This window comes from Bubalus bubalis, chromosome 24 (assembly GCF_019923935.1).
Source record: "Bubalus bubalis isolate 160015118507 breed Murrah chromosome 24, NDDB_SH_1, whole genome shotgun sequence".
Lineage (NCBI taxonomy): Eukaryota > Metazoa > Chordata > Mammalia > Artiodactyla > Bovidae > Bubalus > Bubalus bubalis.
In genome coordinates this window covers 2395666-2412799 of record NC_059180.1, presented here as the reverse complement: position 1 = coordinate 2412799, position 17134 = coordinate 2395666, and the positions used below count along the sequence as shown (strand labels likewise).

Genomic DNA, 17134 nt, shown 5'->3' with positions numbered 1-17134 from the left:
GCTATGGTTTTTCCTGCGGTCATGTATGGATGTGAGAGTTGGACTGTGAAGAAAGCTGAGCACCAAAGAATTGATGCTTTTGAACTGTAGTATTGGAGAAGACTCTTGAGAGTCCCTTGGACCTCAAGGAGACCCAACCAGTCCATTCTAAAGGAGATCAGTCCTGGGTGTTCACTGGAAGGACTGATGCTGAAGCTGAAACTCCAGTACTTTGGCCACCTCATGCGAAGAGTTGACTCATTGGAAAAGACCCTGATGCTGGGAGGGATTGGGGGCAGGAGGAGAAAGGGACAACAGAGGATGAAATGGCTGGATGGCATCACCGGCTCGATGGATGTGAGTTTGAGTGCACTCTGGGAGTTGGTGATGGACAGGGAGGCCTGGCGTGCTGCGATTCATGGGGTCACAAAGAGTCAGACACAGACACGACTGAGCAACTGAACTGAACTGAACTAATAAATGCATTTAAAAATGCCTCTTGCTCATGGTTGTTGCTGTTTCAAAACAAAATGTGGACACAGATTTAAGAGCTAAAAAAAAGAACAAGGTATGATTCAACTAACACATTCTGGGCTTGGCAACTTCAGAATTTATTGTTCATTAAAACTGTATTTTAATTATCCTAGTTTTAATTAAAGTATTATGTAGAGCTGGTGAAATGCAATTATGTGCAACTGACTTAAGATGTATAATAGGCTAATATTTGTAAAGAAATGCATTATTGTCACTAGATCTGCTCATGGAAAATGAAGTGGTATTTTATTTTCAAATGAAAAATTGGTACATAGAATATTAAACTCTTGCCATTAAACACTACATTGCCCACTCAAATGGAACCGAGTAACTGTGAGATGCCCACACCCATGCCCAGGCTACTTCCTCTGCACAGGAATGGTCCTCTGGCTGTGACATGCCCTGTGTCCCAAAGCAGGGGCGCAGGGTCAGCTGCCTGCACATGCCCAGGGACCTTCACCCTCTGCATCCTGCTGTGGTTAGAACAACCAGAACAAAAAGAACTCTCTAGGCTTCAGCAATCAGCATTTGGAAAGCCCATGGAGCATGCACAGGAAGCCAAGGCAGCGGTGCTGTGCCCCGGGGCTCCAGCACACTCTCTGCCCTGGGTCCCTCCTTCCCAGCTTATTCTAAGTCCCAGAAGACGTCCACAGACACAGCGCGTGCTCAGCCACATGTACTCAGGACACTTCCAAAGCAGGTGTCAGGACATGACTGCTGTGTGCAACGTCGTGTGGGTGACAGAGTACCTCAGGCCTCATGTCCTTGAGCACCAGTTGGTCAGTCGCTTCTCGCCGGTTCTCTCTTCACCAGTCGGTCAGTCGCTTCTCACCGGTTATCTCCTCGCCAGTTGGTCAGTCGCTTCTCACTGGTTATCTCTTCCCACACCCCTTACCAGCACATACCCATCCTGACTCCCTAAGAGTCTAAGTCCACCCACAAGGACTCAACCGGGCCACCCTCCTGAAGTGCATCACCAGATCCCGTCGAGTGGAAGGGACTGGATGGAGCAGCCAAGGAGAGGATGAGAGGATGGGAGGCACCCACTTCCCCTCAGTCCCCTACTCGGGCGCTCTTCCACCCCACAGCCATAGTCTTCTGACTCTGCCAAACTGGATCACCCGTCACTTCCTCCCAATACAACACACAGATAAACAAAAGCCACCCCCTCCTGCAAACCCTCCACATCCTTGTTTCTCAGTCCCGTGTGACAGGCTACATACTTCATCCCTCTTTGAACCCAATGACCTTCTCTGCAACTGCACCAGAACCTCTCAGCTTTCCTGACACAGTCCATGACCACAAACCACAAAGGTGCGATTGCACTCAAATGGGCCTCTAAGTCTAGCGTGTGGCTCGATTTGCTGTTGACGCTCCAGATAATTATTTAATACCTTCACTTCTCTCCTTGTGTCACACTTCACTCTAAACTTATAACTTATTCCCAATATTCACAGAGGAAATAAAAATCACAAGAAAGTCCTCAGCTTTCTACAAGCATGTCTGCAAACAGCATGCATCCATGCTCTGTGTGGAAGCTGCCCTTGAGTCTACTCTCTCGCCCTCTACTCTAGCCCTGATGGGGCCCCCACCACGCTGGGGCCCTGCTTCCCGTGCTGGTGGTAAGCGTGTCTGTGCTGCCCAGCCTCCTCCAGGACTCTGCCCCTCACCCACATCTCACTGCGTCCCCACGTTCTCCTTCTCTAGGAGAGAATTTCTGTAGCACACAAACATTCTCAGCCATTTTGCACCTTGAACACGGGTGCCGCCCCCCCCCACCCCCCGAATATCTCATGGACACTTGCCATTTCACTGCAGCCATTCCCAATAAAAATCCCCTCAGAGTTATTTCAGCTTGCTATCTTTACAGCCTTCTCTGTTATTTTAAATATGCTAAAATTATAATTACTGAACATTTCCTAATTAGAGAAAATAACAAAATGATGACCAATATTTCCAACATCCTACTTTCTCCTGGGTTCAACATCCCTTGTCCTCAAGCTGGTCCTTAGCAGCTCTTCCAGCAAAGTTCTCAGAAATGTAAATTCTCAATCTGAAAAGGTCTTCCTTCCTCCCTTACTCTTGGGCGTTAACTTGGCTGGAGATGAAATTCTGTGATGACCATTGTAGCCTCAAGTATGATCACCTTCTCTATTATTGCAGTCAGCTATCAGCTGTCATCTAACTAATGTTCTGAGGAAATCTGAATTATGTGTATGGTTGCTTTTAAGGCTTCTTCTTTGTCTTTGAGGTTCTACAGTTACACTATAATAAGTTTAGATTTGGATTTAGTTTTATTTATCTTACTTGCAACCTTTTCTGTTTCTTGACTCTGAAGGTTCCTCATGTTAGGAAATACTGCAATAATTCTCTCTCTGAATGTCACCTGCCCCATTTTCTTCATTCTTCCTTTCCGGGGCTCTTCTCAGATTTCTACTGATTATTCTATCCTCTTGGCCTGCCTTCTGTATTTTCCATCTTTTTATTTCTGTGCTTTAATCTGAGTATTTTCCTTCAATCTAGCAAAACAATATTTCTTACTTTAGCTGTAATATTGTCTGCTCTTTCACCCATTCAATTGTTTTTTTAAATAAATGATTGTATTTTTCACTTCAAGAAGTTTAGTTTTTCTCTATTTGGCTCTTTTTAAAGTCAGCACATTAAAAGATGTTCAACATCATTAGCCATTAGGGAAATGCAAATTAAAAAACACAAGGAGTTATAATTACATACCCATCAAGATGGCTAGAATAAAAAATAGTGACAAGATTAAATGCTAGTGAGGAAGCGAAGACACTGGATCATTCCCACCATTGGTGGGAATACAAAATTGTACAGTCACTCTAGAAATAGTTTGGAATTTCCTTAAAAAAAAAAAAAAAACTCAACACGCAAATACCAGACACCCAGCTGCTGTGTCCCTGGGCATTTATTCCAGAAAAATGAAGACATGTTCACACAAAACATATACAAGAATATTTACAGCAGCCTTATTCATAGGGTGAAAACCTGGATACAACCCAAATGTCCTTCACCAGGTGAATGGTTATATGAGCTGTGATATGTCCATGCAATGGAAAACCACAAAATAACAGGGACTCTGGATACAACCCAAGTGTCCTTCACCAGGTGAACGATTATATGAGCTGTGGTATGTCCACACGATGGAAAACCACACCATAAAAGGGAATCTGGTACTCACACCTGCAATAATCTGAACGAATCAGAACTATGCTGAGTGAAAAAAGTCAATGGTAAAAAGTTACAGACCGCATGATTCCATTTACAGAACATTCTCTGAATGATACAATTACAGAAATGGAGACCAGCTTTGTGACTGTCAGGATTTGGGGCACAGATGAGGGTAGAAGGAAAGGGGTTGTGATATAAACAGGCAGCGTAGCAGGACTATTCTGTGTTTTGAGTGTATCAGCCTCAATATCCTGGCTGTGATGCTGCACAACAGCCCTACAAGGTCTCACAACCTTGTGGGGAAGCAGCTAAAAAGCATAGGGGAGCTCCCTGTGTGACTCCTAACCACTGCATACCAATCCACAATTAACCCAAATACCAAGTCTGATTAAAAATGAGGAAAAACCAAATATTATATGATTTCACTCATATGAGGGACCTACTGGCATCAAATATCAATAACCTCATATATACAGATGACACCACCCTTATGGCAGAAAGTGAAGAGGAATTAAGGAGCCTCTTGATGAAGGTGAAAGAGGAGAATGAAAAAGCTGGCTTAAAACTCAACATTCAAAAAACTAAGATCATGGCATCTGGTCCCATCACATCATGGCAAGTAGACGGGGAAAAAATGGAAACAGTGACAGACTTCATTCTTGGGCTCCAAAATCACTGCAGATGGTGACTGTAGCCATGAAATTAAAAGACGCTTGCTCCATGGAAGAAAAGCTACGACAAACCCAGATAGCATATTAAAAAACAGAGGCATTACTTTGCCAACAAAGCTTTGTATAGTCAAAGCTACGGTTTTTCCAGTAGTCATGTATGGATGTGAGAGCTGGGCGATAAAAAAGGCTGAGCGCTGAAGAACTGATGCCTTAAAACTGTGGTGCTGCAGAAGACTCTTGAGAGTCCCTTGGACAGCAAGGAGATCAAACCAATCAATTCTAAAGGAAATCAATTCTGAATATTCATTGGAAGGACTGATACTAAGGCTGAAGCTCCAATGCTTTGGCCACCTGATGCGAAGAGCCGACTCATTGGAAAAGACCCTGATGCTGGGAAAAATTGAAGGCAGGAGGAGTAAGGGATGACACAGGATGAGATGGTTGGATGGCATCACTGACTCAACAGAAAACAGTTTGAGCAAATCCCAGGAGATAGTGAAGGACAGGGAATCCTGGTGTGCTGCAGTCCATGGGGTTGCAAAGAGCTGGACATGACTGAGCAAGTAAATAACAACAGCTGGCGTCAAACTCTCGGAGACAGAAGGTAGAAGGGTGGATGCCAGGGGCTGGGGGCGGGGATGGACAGTTAAGCGTGAACGTGGACAGTGTTTCAGTTTTACAGGATGAAGGAGCTCCAAAGGTGGGGTGGTGGTGATGATGGCTGCCCAGCAATATGAATACAGTTAATGACACTTAATTTACAGAGAAAAATAGTTAAGGTAGATTTCATGCTAAACATAGTTTGTCACAATTTCAAAAAAAATTCCAAAAATAAAACCCACAAACCCTTCGAAAGATGTACCACTGTGCGTGGAATAAAACCCAGATTCTTTCCCAAATTCTGGCACCTCCAGGACCCCATTTCCCCTCTTGGGCCCCTTCTCTGTCCACTCTCTGTTCACAATGCCTTGAGCACCAGACCACCAGTTAGCAAAGGCGACAGGCTTTGTCCTGGATTTGCATGTACGTGACCCCACTGCTCAGAATATTCGTCCTCTAGATCTGCGCATGGCTGGCTCCTCCTCCTTCGGACAGGAGCCCAAGGCTGCAGTGGGGCACAGGGGCAAAGTGTGGGCTCAGCACCGACCAGCTGTTGGCCTCTCTCTGTCGCTGCTCCTTTCGGCAGAGTGACAGTAATGTTAATAACAATACAACCCATCGGGCTGCTGTGGGGCTTCGGTGAATCAGTACAGAGAAAACACTTCAACCAGCGCCTAGCACTCAAAAAATACATAAAAACAATACTTATCAACAGCCCCTCAAAAATATCACAGAAATCATATCCAACGAAAGAAGGCAGAAACAAAGGATTCCGTATTCTGTGATTCTATTTATAAGCAATTCTAGAATAAGCAAACTAACCTATGGTACCAGAGTGAGATTAGGGGCAGAGTAGGGAAGAACCGGGGGTAAGAACTGTCCTAGGCAACTTGATTAGAAGGGTGATAACACCCATGTATACACTTGCTAAAATTCATCAACCTGTGTCCTTAAAATCTGTATGTCTTGTTGTATGTAAATTACAACTCAACAAAGTGGATTTTAAAGCCTCACCTGCACAGAGGCGTCCTTGGCCACACCCCGCTCCTGCTCAGCTCTCTCCCACCTACCTTTCTACACCCCTCGTCACTTTCATCATCCTCTGGTTACTCCTGGTTTCCATGCTGGACTGTGAACCCGGGAGAGCAGAAGCTCCAATGTCCTCAGGCCCCTACCTGGCCTGAGCAGCTGGAACAGTGCCTGGCACAGAACAAATGCTCAGCAAGTACCTACTACTGGCAGGAAGGAAGAAAGAGCAGGGGAGAGGCAGGCCTGGCCCTGAGCATTGCTGGTGCAGACACCAGGAAAGGGCCTCAGAGGCCACCAACGATGCCGTCCTCATGTTTGACACGAGAAAATGGAGGCAAAGGAGAGTAAGTCATCTTCCCAAGGTCAGAATTAATGGTGGGAGCAGGTCTGGAGCTCGCATCTCCTAGTCTTCTTTACTTATACAAATATGGCTCAATTCACACATATAGACATACTCTATAAATATTCACAAAATGCCTATAAAACAATATGAAAATTTTAAAAGCATATTATTTTGAAAGCCCAGTTAACTATAAAAATATTATTACAACCAGATCTACTTCATTCAAGCATTAAGTTGTGACTTCCAATCCAAGTGTTAATTTAAATACATCTTTCTTGCAGCACTTGAAATGAAATGGTAATAGGTTAATGGATGTTCGGGTATTTAAGCATGGACAATCATGAGTCAGACTGTTTTCAAGTCACCTGGGATGCTGTTTCCTGCCCATACTTCACAATTCAGCTCATCCTGAGCAAGTCGTCTCACAAAACTGACTGCAGGTTTGAAATATTTAGTCTATAAACCTCGCATTCCTAGGAAAACACATGCCCGTACACTGGTGCTTACACATTCCTGTCAGGTAGGCTAAGGGTGCAGTTTGAGAGTAAGAACCTGCAATTAAGCGGAAGAATGGCACTGCACAGAACACGTTTCTGCGTCCTAATCTGATAACTGCCAACATGAATTACCTCCCGGAGGTAAGAGGAGTACTGAATGACATCAGCATTCACATTTCATATTTTGAGAAATAAAAGGAAACAAAGAACATATATCTAAGCTGAAATAACGCAGAACAATTTTATTATCAAATTAGACTATACTTATAAGATAAGGCTGTACTCATCTCTGATGTGCAAAGATAGCAAACTAACTGTTTGGATTCAGTAAATCAGAAAAACACATAAGCACTTTTTTCATCTTTTCAGATAAATAAAACCTGTAATTACCAATTCAAAATTCTAAGTATATCTTATTCTCAATTCTTTCAAAATATTGTTTGCTTTTCCAAGATATATTTCGCCTTCGTTAGCACCACTTTCTCCTGAGGTTTGTTATGTCTCCCCTCCCCCCACGTTTTGGTGAGGATGTTTATACTACTACAGGAATTTCCTTCACATTCCTCATTCGTTCCGTTTTTCCAGTATTGCATCTCTGCTCTGCACAGCACCAGGCCAAGCAGGGTGATAAACACAAAAACATCTTAGATGGTCAGGACCCAGGGGAGGTGAAAACCCCTTGAGGAGACAACATCTACAGAAACAGGGCAGGGTCATGACTCTCGCTAGCTAACGTCTCCAGGGGAGATGTCGAAAGAAAGTGGCCACGTCTGCCACATGCCGGTCACAGGGACAGACCCTCAGCTTAACTGCTCCAGACCCAAGACACTTGCCTCCAGGTGAGACCCCTACCTTCCCACCGTATCAGTCCCCTGTGGAGCCCTCTGCCTTCAGTCCCTTTGCCGTGTTACCACCCATACGCCACAGTTTCACGAACTGGGACCTGCATCCCCTTGGGAGGCCCTGCTCCCTGCTCCTCGGGCCTCAGGGGGGCCCTGGCTGCCACCCCGTCTGCTTCAGTTGGCCAGGCTCTGCAGTTCTCTAAACACTCCAACACATTTCCTTGGTGCTTAGCCAGAGGCATCCTCTGTGACTTGCAGCCAAGAGCATCTGAACTGATGGGATGGAACTCTCTGGGCTTTGTTCCCCGGCATGTATGGTCCATATGCACTGTAAAGCCTAGAAGTAACAATACAGCAACCACCCCCAAGGTTAACCAAGCTTCCTTCGCTAACCTTGAATGTGGTATACACAACTGTCCAATGACAGGATCCCCTTGGCCATCCAAGGGGATGTCACTCTTAACAAGACAATCCAAAACAAATGTCTACACCTTAATTAGAAGGGCGTGTTTGCCTTCTCTTTGTCAAGAATTTCTGAAGACAGGGACCAACAGACCCAACACAGAGAGCACAAACAGCACACACGCAGGCATGCTCACCGGCGCGGGTGTGTGATCGTGTGAGCCTGTGGCTCAGGGCAAACCCAGGCTAACCTACGGTATTTCAACTTGAAAGCTGCTGTTCTAAAACAGGAGGAAAATGATGAAAGCAGTAAAAGGAAAAAATAAATCAAAAGCACGAAGAAGGTTCGGCAAAATAAAGTGAAAAGAAGAATTGGCCTGATGCAGAAGAGAACTTGAGATGTAGAGTCAGCAGACCTGGGTTAGAGTCCCGGCTCTGCCATTTGTCAGCTATGCGCCCTTGGGTGGGTCATTTAACAACTCCAGTCTTCAGTTCTGATAGCTAATTATACCTGCCTCAGTAGGCGACTCTGAGGATTAGAGAAGACATGTTTAAAATGTACTCAATAATAGCTGCTGTTAATATTATTAATAGACTATTCAACTAATTTTTCAAGTTGAAAAACATTAGACTCACCTTTTCCCTTGAAAATGAAAAAAAAAAAAAAAGTCATTTAATTTTAAGCCTAAAGCTCACATTTCTAAGGTTATGAGATAATGTTAAAACGTGGCGGGGAAGGGGTGGCAAGGTGAGGAGGCTCCTCCTTCTCTTGACGGTGGTCCATCTCTCCCGTGTGTTAGGGTGCTGACCCCAGGAATCAGGGTAAAAGCCGATGGAGAGGTCTGAGCTGTCTCAATAGGTGTGAAACACCTTGAGCCAAACGTTTCATTTTTAAATGATGCCTCTCATGGTCCAGAACAGATCTAATGCCATCTGAGTTTTGTCTGCCAACCATCTGGGCAGAGGCAATGCGTAAGTGCTCTTCCACCTGAGGTCTGAGCTGGACTTTATTAGAAGTGTAAAGTAATACATCTGTGAATGATGCATAAACTTGTGGAGATAACTACGCAAGTACTGATTTATGATATCTTGCACAGCAGGTACTTAATAAATATGGGGGTGATGATGAGGTGGAAAATACGAAACTAAAAGGCCTTGAGAAAGTGTAAATATCCATAATCAGCCTCATCTCATCTCTTTAAAAAAAAGAAGCCATCAGGCATATAACTCTACTGAGACTGGAGATTTATCAGTCACTTCACGGTGGTTAGCAGACTGTCTGCTATGACACTAAGTTAAAGCCCTATGAGTATCTTTTGTGTTATTGGCTCACCAGGAATTAAGCAGTCTTCAGCAAGAAATCACAAGTTAAAAAAAAAACAAAAAAAAACAAGCTTACAAAATTAAGAGTTGTTATTTCTTTCTGCATCCTTTTGTACTTGAATAAATGTTGTCTCAGGAACATAGCTAGACAATGGATTAACAAATGAATTACTTTGTAGTTATTTGCTACTGAATGAAAATAATCCTCCACCACAGACACTAATTAGAAGCTCCAGTGTTTGAGAGGAAGCCTAAGTCAACCCACCCGCCGTTCTGAGGACTGACTCTTTCCACCCGTGCCCAGCCACACTGTGCTCAACACAAGGACCTTCCAGAACACTGCACAACAATCTATCTCAGCTGCCTTATTCTCAGCCCCACCACCCTCTAAGAAAATGAGAAATTGATCCCTTATCTCTGTTTCACGCCAATTCCAGAGGCATTTGTTATAACTGGAATCAATATAAAGGTGGATACCTAAGCAAGTTTCAATAAAATACAGAAAAAGGACACGTTATCCCATTTCCCAAGGTAATTTATATTTTTACTAGAATTTTAAAACATGGCTTTTACATATTTCAGTATCTTTCCTGTTTTCAATAACCAGGATAGAAACATTTGCTAAAAAAAAAAAAAAAAAAAAAAAGAAACATTTGCTAAATAAGCTTAAGAATTATGCAGGCACAAACAGACCTCTGATGCCCAGGCCGAAGAGTGGGGATTCTGGGCTTAAAGACAGGACCGAGTGGATGGTCAAGTGGTGAGAAAGCATATTTGAAAAACCATTCAGCAAATTCTCTTACACATAACCTTTCTGGGAAAAAAATAAAAGCATTTTCTTCTCACAGTTTTTGTGTTTTTTTCTGAGTGCAACCATCTGATGGCATAAATATTTGACATTTAGCCCAAGATTATAGCATTTCATGATCCTTTCAGAAATGTCCATCCTCAAAACCTTTATATTCAGTATATGATCTTTAAATTACATTGCAAAATGCCCACTTATGAAATATATCCAAAATGTTCTTTTTAATCACTTAAAGCTTCCAAATGCATTAGATAAATATCTTAAATGGGAGATAGGCAAGAACACCTTGAAATAATGCTTATCTAATCACAAAGCAACTGCTCTGCAATAGATGGGTGAACCACTAATTAGACAAAGGGAAATAAAACTGTCATGGTAGGATAAAAGGATAAAGAGAAATAAGCAGTAATTACTGTTTTATCGTCAGAGAAAGTAGTATCAAATGTGGCTCAGTAAAAAGAGGGAAAACCCTACAGCTCTGTAAGTAAATACGAGAACTCATTAAATTAGTACTTGGAGCTCAGCACAACTCAGGATGACAATGACATCTCAAAAAAGTGCATTCAGAAAAGGAAAAAAACATCAAGAGTGAGTGAGGGCGCTTTAGTTAGGGCATGTGGTATACTGAAGAATAACATTACATGATGCTTTTCTTAAACCGCTTAAAAATGTCCAAGCCAGTCTTAAAATAGCTCTTGATTAAGGCTCGAGGTAGGTCTGCGAGACCAGGTTACTCTTTCTGAAGCTTAATTGGTACACTTAATATGTACAGTGGTACCGACCGGTGTCATGAGACGTGTTTCAAACTGCAGGTTTGGAACAACTTACATCCTGCTGCTGGGGATAATCTTGTGCCCGTCTCGGAACCACGTCACCTGCGGCCGGGGGCAGCTGCTGATGGGCGGCAAGCTGAGGACGGCTGCGCGGCCTTCCGAGACCACTCGTCTCTCGGCTGCATCCGTGAAATCTCCCATATCTGTAGAGGAAAATCAGACTTCTAAGTTCCAGAAGACTCTTTCTGAGGGGGAGGGAAGTCAAAGATGGACACTGTTTTATGGCAAAGTCGCCGACGTCGCCCTCATGGAGCAGTGAGACCACAGAGGAGCGTTCCTGCCAATGAGTGCAGGCTGGGGGCGGGGAGAAGCGAGGGCAGGAGCTGCGAGCCTCCAGGGGGCCCACAGGACGCGTGCGTCAGCAGAGCTCCGTGGTCTTTGTGTTGCTTCCGCAACAGGACAAGGACACGTGTGCCACCGATTTTAATAGTGACGTCTTTGTGGGAAAGCATCCTCCTGCTGCATGAAGCATTTGCCCAGAAGCGCTAAGAAAATGCCTTCGGATACTGCCCAGACCTCTGTCACCGGTTCTGCCCAGGTAGCCCTGTTCAGCTTCGCCGCTGTTTCTGGGGTGTCCGCTTCCTGAAACAATCTTCCGGGAGAAGTGTTTTTTTAACCATTAGTTCACTTTTGGAGGGTTCTCTAAACCCCATGCTACTGACTTCATTTGGGGCAGGTAGGTTTTGTTCCAGTCTCTGTGCTACTTACTGGTTTAGAGCATTTAAAAAATAGGATCACAGGAAAAAACCCAGACATTACAATGTGGGTATATGTGGCCAATTTTAAAATTAGTACCATCTGAAAGGTTTGAAAAATTTTCATATTATGAGTAGCTACAGATATATGTATATACACATGGATATGGAATTCATATACATTTGGAACAGTCTATAAAAGATCTCTATTATCAATGAATTTGTGATTCAAAAGAAAGTATTCAGTATGTTGCAAACAGTATTTAATAGTCTAGGAAACAGATGAAACAATGAAACGGATTAGGATAGTCACAGTTAAAGTGAAATTTGTTATCAAAGAGAGAGAGAAATTCGAGATAAGAAAGTCTAGCCCTAGAGATAAAGGATAGCAAGAAAAAAGCCCAAAATTAAATTTTATAAACTAGTACTTAATATATTATAATAAATTCTAAGCTTATTCAAATATATTTTGAGTACTGACCTTAATTTTTTATTTATGAATTGTTTTCAATTATTCAATTGAATAAAAGTTCTGAATTATTCTGCAGACAGGTTTAGTTGAGTGGCTTCACCACCACAATTCAGAAAAATGAAGCCTTCCTAGTAATTAAAACTAAACACGTATAGCATCAGCACCGTACACAGTCACTAGTAATTACAGGGGAAAAGTAGAATAACTAGAAATTATTTTATTTTATACAGTAACACTGAAAACTGCAAGCCTTAACTGGGGTCAAAATGACAAGTGAGAAAATACCTTCATCATTGGTTGACATGACCCAATTTAGGAGCTCTTTAGAATTCTCTAAAATCTACTATGATGCATTAATATGCAATTTAAAATGACAACACTTTTTGCTTTCTTTTAAATAAAGAGACATTTTGGTCATAAATTCAGAATATAATAAAGCCTACCGGCCACTTTACATGGACCTACCCGTCACAGATTTTGGACTAAAGTATTAATACTAAATATTAATACTGAAGTATTAAATGCTTTGAATTGGCCGACTCCCCTCTCCACCATTCTGCTAAACACTATACCAAAATTCCAGTCCCTGCCTTCTGATATCCCCTCTGGTTACTTTTAAAAGTTTCATTCTCCAAAATGGTCTGCCCAGCAGAGAATTATTAACTCACTCCAGAATTGAGACATGCTATCCATGGACTTGGGCAGTTGAAGGATTTCTAAACAAATCATCATTGGAGAGAACTGGTTACGAACAGACAAAATTTTATCTGAGTTTAACTTTTTTTTTTAAAAACATTTGAATCTAAATATAACAAAAGCTGAGAGCAGCTAATTCATAAAGCAGAAGGCATCTTGCTCATTTTTCCTATCCTCCACAGGGCCTTATCTCCTGAATTGAAAGAAGTGGCATTCACCTCACCAGCCCCACCATCATCGTCGGACCAGCTGCATTCGGTATTTACTTATCTCTCAACCAATTTTAGCAATTATCCTCTTCCAAATAGAACCCGAGATAGAAACTCAATTCCCACCATGGTCAAAGGTGATTTTGATTAGCGTGCCCACAGACACTGTTTTGTTTAACATTTGTAGATGTTTTCACTGTGCACATACATGCGACTTGAACTTCTGATCTTCTTTGCAAGAGTGCTCCCATTCTGTTCCGAACAATGCAGCGGTAAAACCCGGCATCCAGCCTTTGCAAAGATGGAATAACGTACCTGCCAAACAGCAAAAAGCAGTGTTAATGGTTGTATAACTACACAGCCAGCCTTGGCATCCAATCTAGTATATTTTGGTATCTAGCAGCAAAAATATTTTAATTTTGGTAAACTAATATCTATGCACCCCTTTGCTGACCAACATGCTCACTGCAACCGCAGTTTATCTGTGAGGTTATGTAATGGCTGTTTGTCTCTCCAACTAGGCTGTGACTACCCCATACCCCATGGGCCCGTCTTGTTCACCACGGTACCCCGTGCCATCATGTAGACACATCACTCAGAATGGCCTCAATGAAAGATAACTGTTAAAAAGCTGAAAAGCATTCCACTTAAACTAGGCCTTTTGATTTTTTTTTATAATTCCCTTTCTTAGAATTTCTAAAAATTCTTTCTAGAACTGCAACAGTTATGTGCTCCTGCATCAAAGTTCAGACAACGTGGGATGAGACACAGGCCTCATTCAGGCGAAGCGAGAGGGACACCAGGACACAGCTCTGCTCCCTGCAAAGAGCAGAGCCTTTGAGCAACATTCACTCCACACACCTGCCTTTCTTCTACACATATGGCCTGATATTAACTTTAAAATCTTTCCTGATTGACTAAAAGGTTATTTTATTTGTATTTTCCATTCCTATGATTATAAATAACCATTCCTCAAATCAATGCCTTTCTAAAAAGGTCAGTAAATATTACGGGGGGGAAAGGTAGTTAGAAGATATGGTCTCCATAAAAGCCCTGTTTTTTTTATAATTCAGGGATTTTTTTTTTTTTTTTTTTTTTTTTTGCTAGGAGGATAATTGCTTTACAATATTGTGTTGGTTTCTGCCATACGTCAACATGAGTTAGCCATAGGTATACACATGTCCCCTCCCTTTTGCACCTCCCTCCGTCCTCCCCTCCCCTCCCATCCTGCCCTTCTAGGTGGTCTCCGAGCACTAGCTTTGAGCCCCCTGTAAGCATGTCCCCTGCCTTTTGAGCCTCCCTCCTCCTCCCCTCCCCTCCCCCCCACCCCCATCCCTCGGAGCACTGGCTTTGAGCCCCCTGTAACCCAAGATGTTTTTAATTCCATAAACAAGCAGGAGACACAAGGGGGACCACTTGAGGTGAGCAGCTCCGGAGCTCAAACCTCTCATGCTACCTAGGAGAGCACATTTAATAGGTTTCTAAGCTATGTTCAAGAATCAAGACTTGAGTTCTGGATACTTATTACACATGGAAGGGTGCTATCCTAAGAAGGAAAAAGAGAGCCTGAACCCAGTCAAATAGGCACCTACTTTCCCCAAAAAAGAAGACACCATGATGCTATCCTTTTCTAACAAATGCTCTGCTAATAGATACCTAGTTATCTAGTAACAGGTATCGTCAACTTAAAAATACTTCCTCTTACAAAGTATAATCAGAGAAATGTAAAAAAAATAATAATTATCAGGTAAAAGGCACCAAGTAACATGTGCTCTGTTTGCTCAGTTCCTACACATACCTTGAAATCACTTATATTCAACTAATTGCTCATCTTTTTACTCAAGTATGTCCAATTAGTCACCCAGAAAAAGGAACTGATAGGCATAATTTTTAAGTGAATAAAACATTTGGACAATACAGGTAATTCAGTATTAAGCAAATATTAATCAAAGTGCGTTTGCCCCCTGATAACCATCATGAGATCTTATGGCAAGATTAATAAAATATTTTATGAAAAAATACTGCTGAGCCTTAGTCTTCAAAATTTTATTCTATACTGAAGAATGGTTCTTCTCAAATAGAAAATTAATTAGTGAAGACAATCAGAACAATACCAAACTGAACACAAAGAGTCAATGCCATTTATTTAAATTACAAATCAAGACTAGAAGAATGAGCACTTTTGATTATTATATACTGTGATTATAATAAGGAGGAGTTTTGAGATTAGGTTAAAACAAAATCAAGAAAAGTTTTTGGAAAAGAAATAACAGAAGTTACTGGAGTACATATTTGAAAAAATACAAGAACAGTTTCATGATTGCAACTTAACCACATTTATACGATTGTTATTAATATTTTGTATTTTTGGAATACCCTGAATAGCTTTTATATTCTTACTAATTTCTATAGTAATCCTATGTACTAATACACAAAAACAGCACTGCTTTCAAACAGGGAGAAGCAGACACAAAAGTGAATATTAGGCATATGCTGCTTTGTACTGTCTCTTAGTCTAATGTCTCACCAGGGAAAAGAAATATACAAAAAAGTTGCAAAGTATTCCACCTAATAAAGGAATTCCTACACAAATTATGTTCATCCAACAGATGGGAATATTCAGCGCAAGCCTATTGTTTACAAACATACACTTTTAAGCAAAGAAAGTTCCCTGACTCTTTGTAAGAAAGCGTGATAAAATCTTAGCACCATATGCCACTAAAATATAGAAAATGCTTGCTCCCATTTCATAAAAGCACAGCAGGGAACATTTGTATTCACTGTTTCATGGCAGAACCTACCAGACCAACAGAACCTTTTCCAGGGCCAGTTCATTATCAGGAGGAGCAAATTAAAGAAAATCGAACACAAAATCACAACAAACCCAAGGGTTTAAATGTTCTTTCTGGTACGTAGAATACCTCAGCTCTGAACTGCCACTCGAAATGGGCAACAGCGACAACCTAGACTTCCTCTAGGAAGCTGTTCTAGGTCCAGTTCAGTCCTAACGATTGCTCGACCAGCCCTACCTGGAAAGGATGGCTGAGACTGTCTGCCCAGGGTCCGCACCGTGTTCCTGTGTTTGGAGAATCCTTTGCTCTGAGTCCTGGTAGAGGCAAACCCTTCCATTAACAGGGCACAGGAATGAGATCGTGCATGGTCCCTGAACACACGCAGTCTGGACATTTAGATCTGGGACTGGTGACACAGAAGCAGGGCTAAAAGAGCATCTATCCAATAGCACAGCGGCAGGGCCCAAAGGAGCCCTGGGTCAGGGGAGTGGGGCAGGTGTCCAGTGCCAATCAGGGTGGAACCAGGGTCCAGCAGTACCAGCAGCAGCAGGACCCGATGGGGCTGGCTATGGGGGTGATTTGGCTCTGGTGGGCCCGCTTCCCTCTGTTCTTGCCTAGTGTCAAGCCAGCCCTGAGACTGTGACAGCAGCCCAATGACCAGGTAAAAACTTCCTTTATTTCAGAGAGGGTTTGATTGGCTTGTCCTGGAACTCCCCAGAATGTAGCTGACATAATTTTGGTTGAAAAAACGTCTTAAGTTACTAGGTACTCATAATGGTCACAGAAAAACCTCAATAATGCCTCACTGAATAATCTCTTTTTAAAAAATCATGGCTTCCTGGCTAACCACTAAGAATCATTAAGTGGTAAATAGTGCCCAAGAAACTGAGACTAATTAACATATAATGAGGAGTATCCCTAACAAGAGCCACTCAAATTTTAGAAAGTATCTGACAAAATACTGTCTGTTTCAGCACAGTTGCTGCTGAACAGTTATTTCCAACAAGAGTTAGATGCTCTAAGCACACAGGTCTACAGAAACCTATCAAGTTCAGAATAACAAAATTACATCCTCCTTGTAGAAAAGAAAAGCCATACTTCTCCCTCTAATGGCAAGGGACATAACTCAACCCACAAGAACGATTTTTCATACCCATTTAAATTAGATATGTTTTTATTTTTCTTTTTGGGGGGCCTACATTCATTTTATGCCACCA

At 42.2% G+C, this 17134-nt stretch overlaps 1 protein-coding gene across 3 annotated transcripts in view; it reads right to left on the bottom strand.

Annotated features, from left to right (window-relative positions):
• SDK1 (sidekick cell adhesion molecule 1) overlaps positions 1-17134 on the bottom strand; it is a 628823-nt gene that overhangs the window by 421310 nt on the left and 190379 nt on the right. For all 3 annotated transcript variants that reach the window (XM_045164319.1, XM_045164317.1, XM_045164318.1), the window contains exons 3-4: positions 13334-13440; positions 11049-11196 (exon numbers count right to left, since the gene is read on the bottom strand). In XM_045164319.1, coding sequence (XP_045020254.1) covers positions 11049-11196; positions 13334-13440 — 255 coding nt within the window. The remainder of the gene's footprint in view (positions 1-11048; positions 11197-13333; positions 13441-17134) is intronic.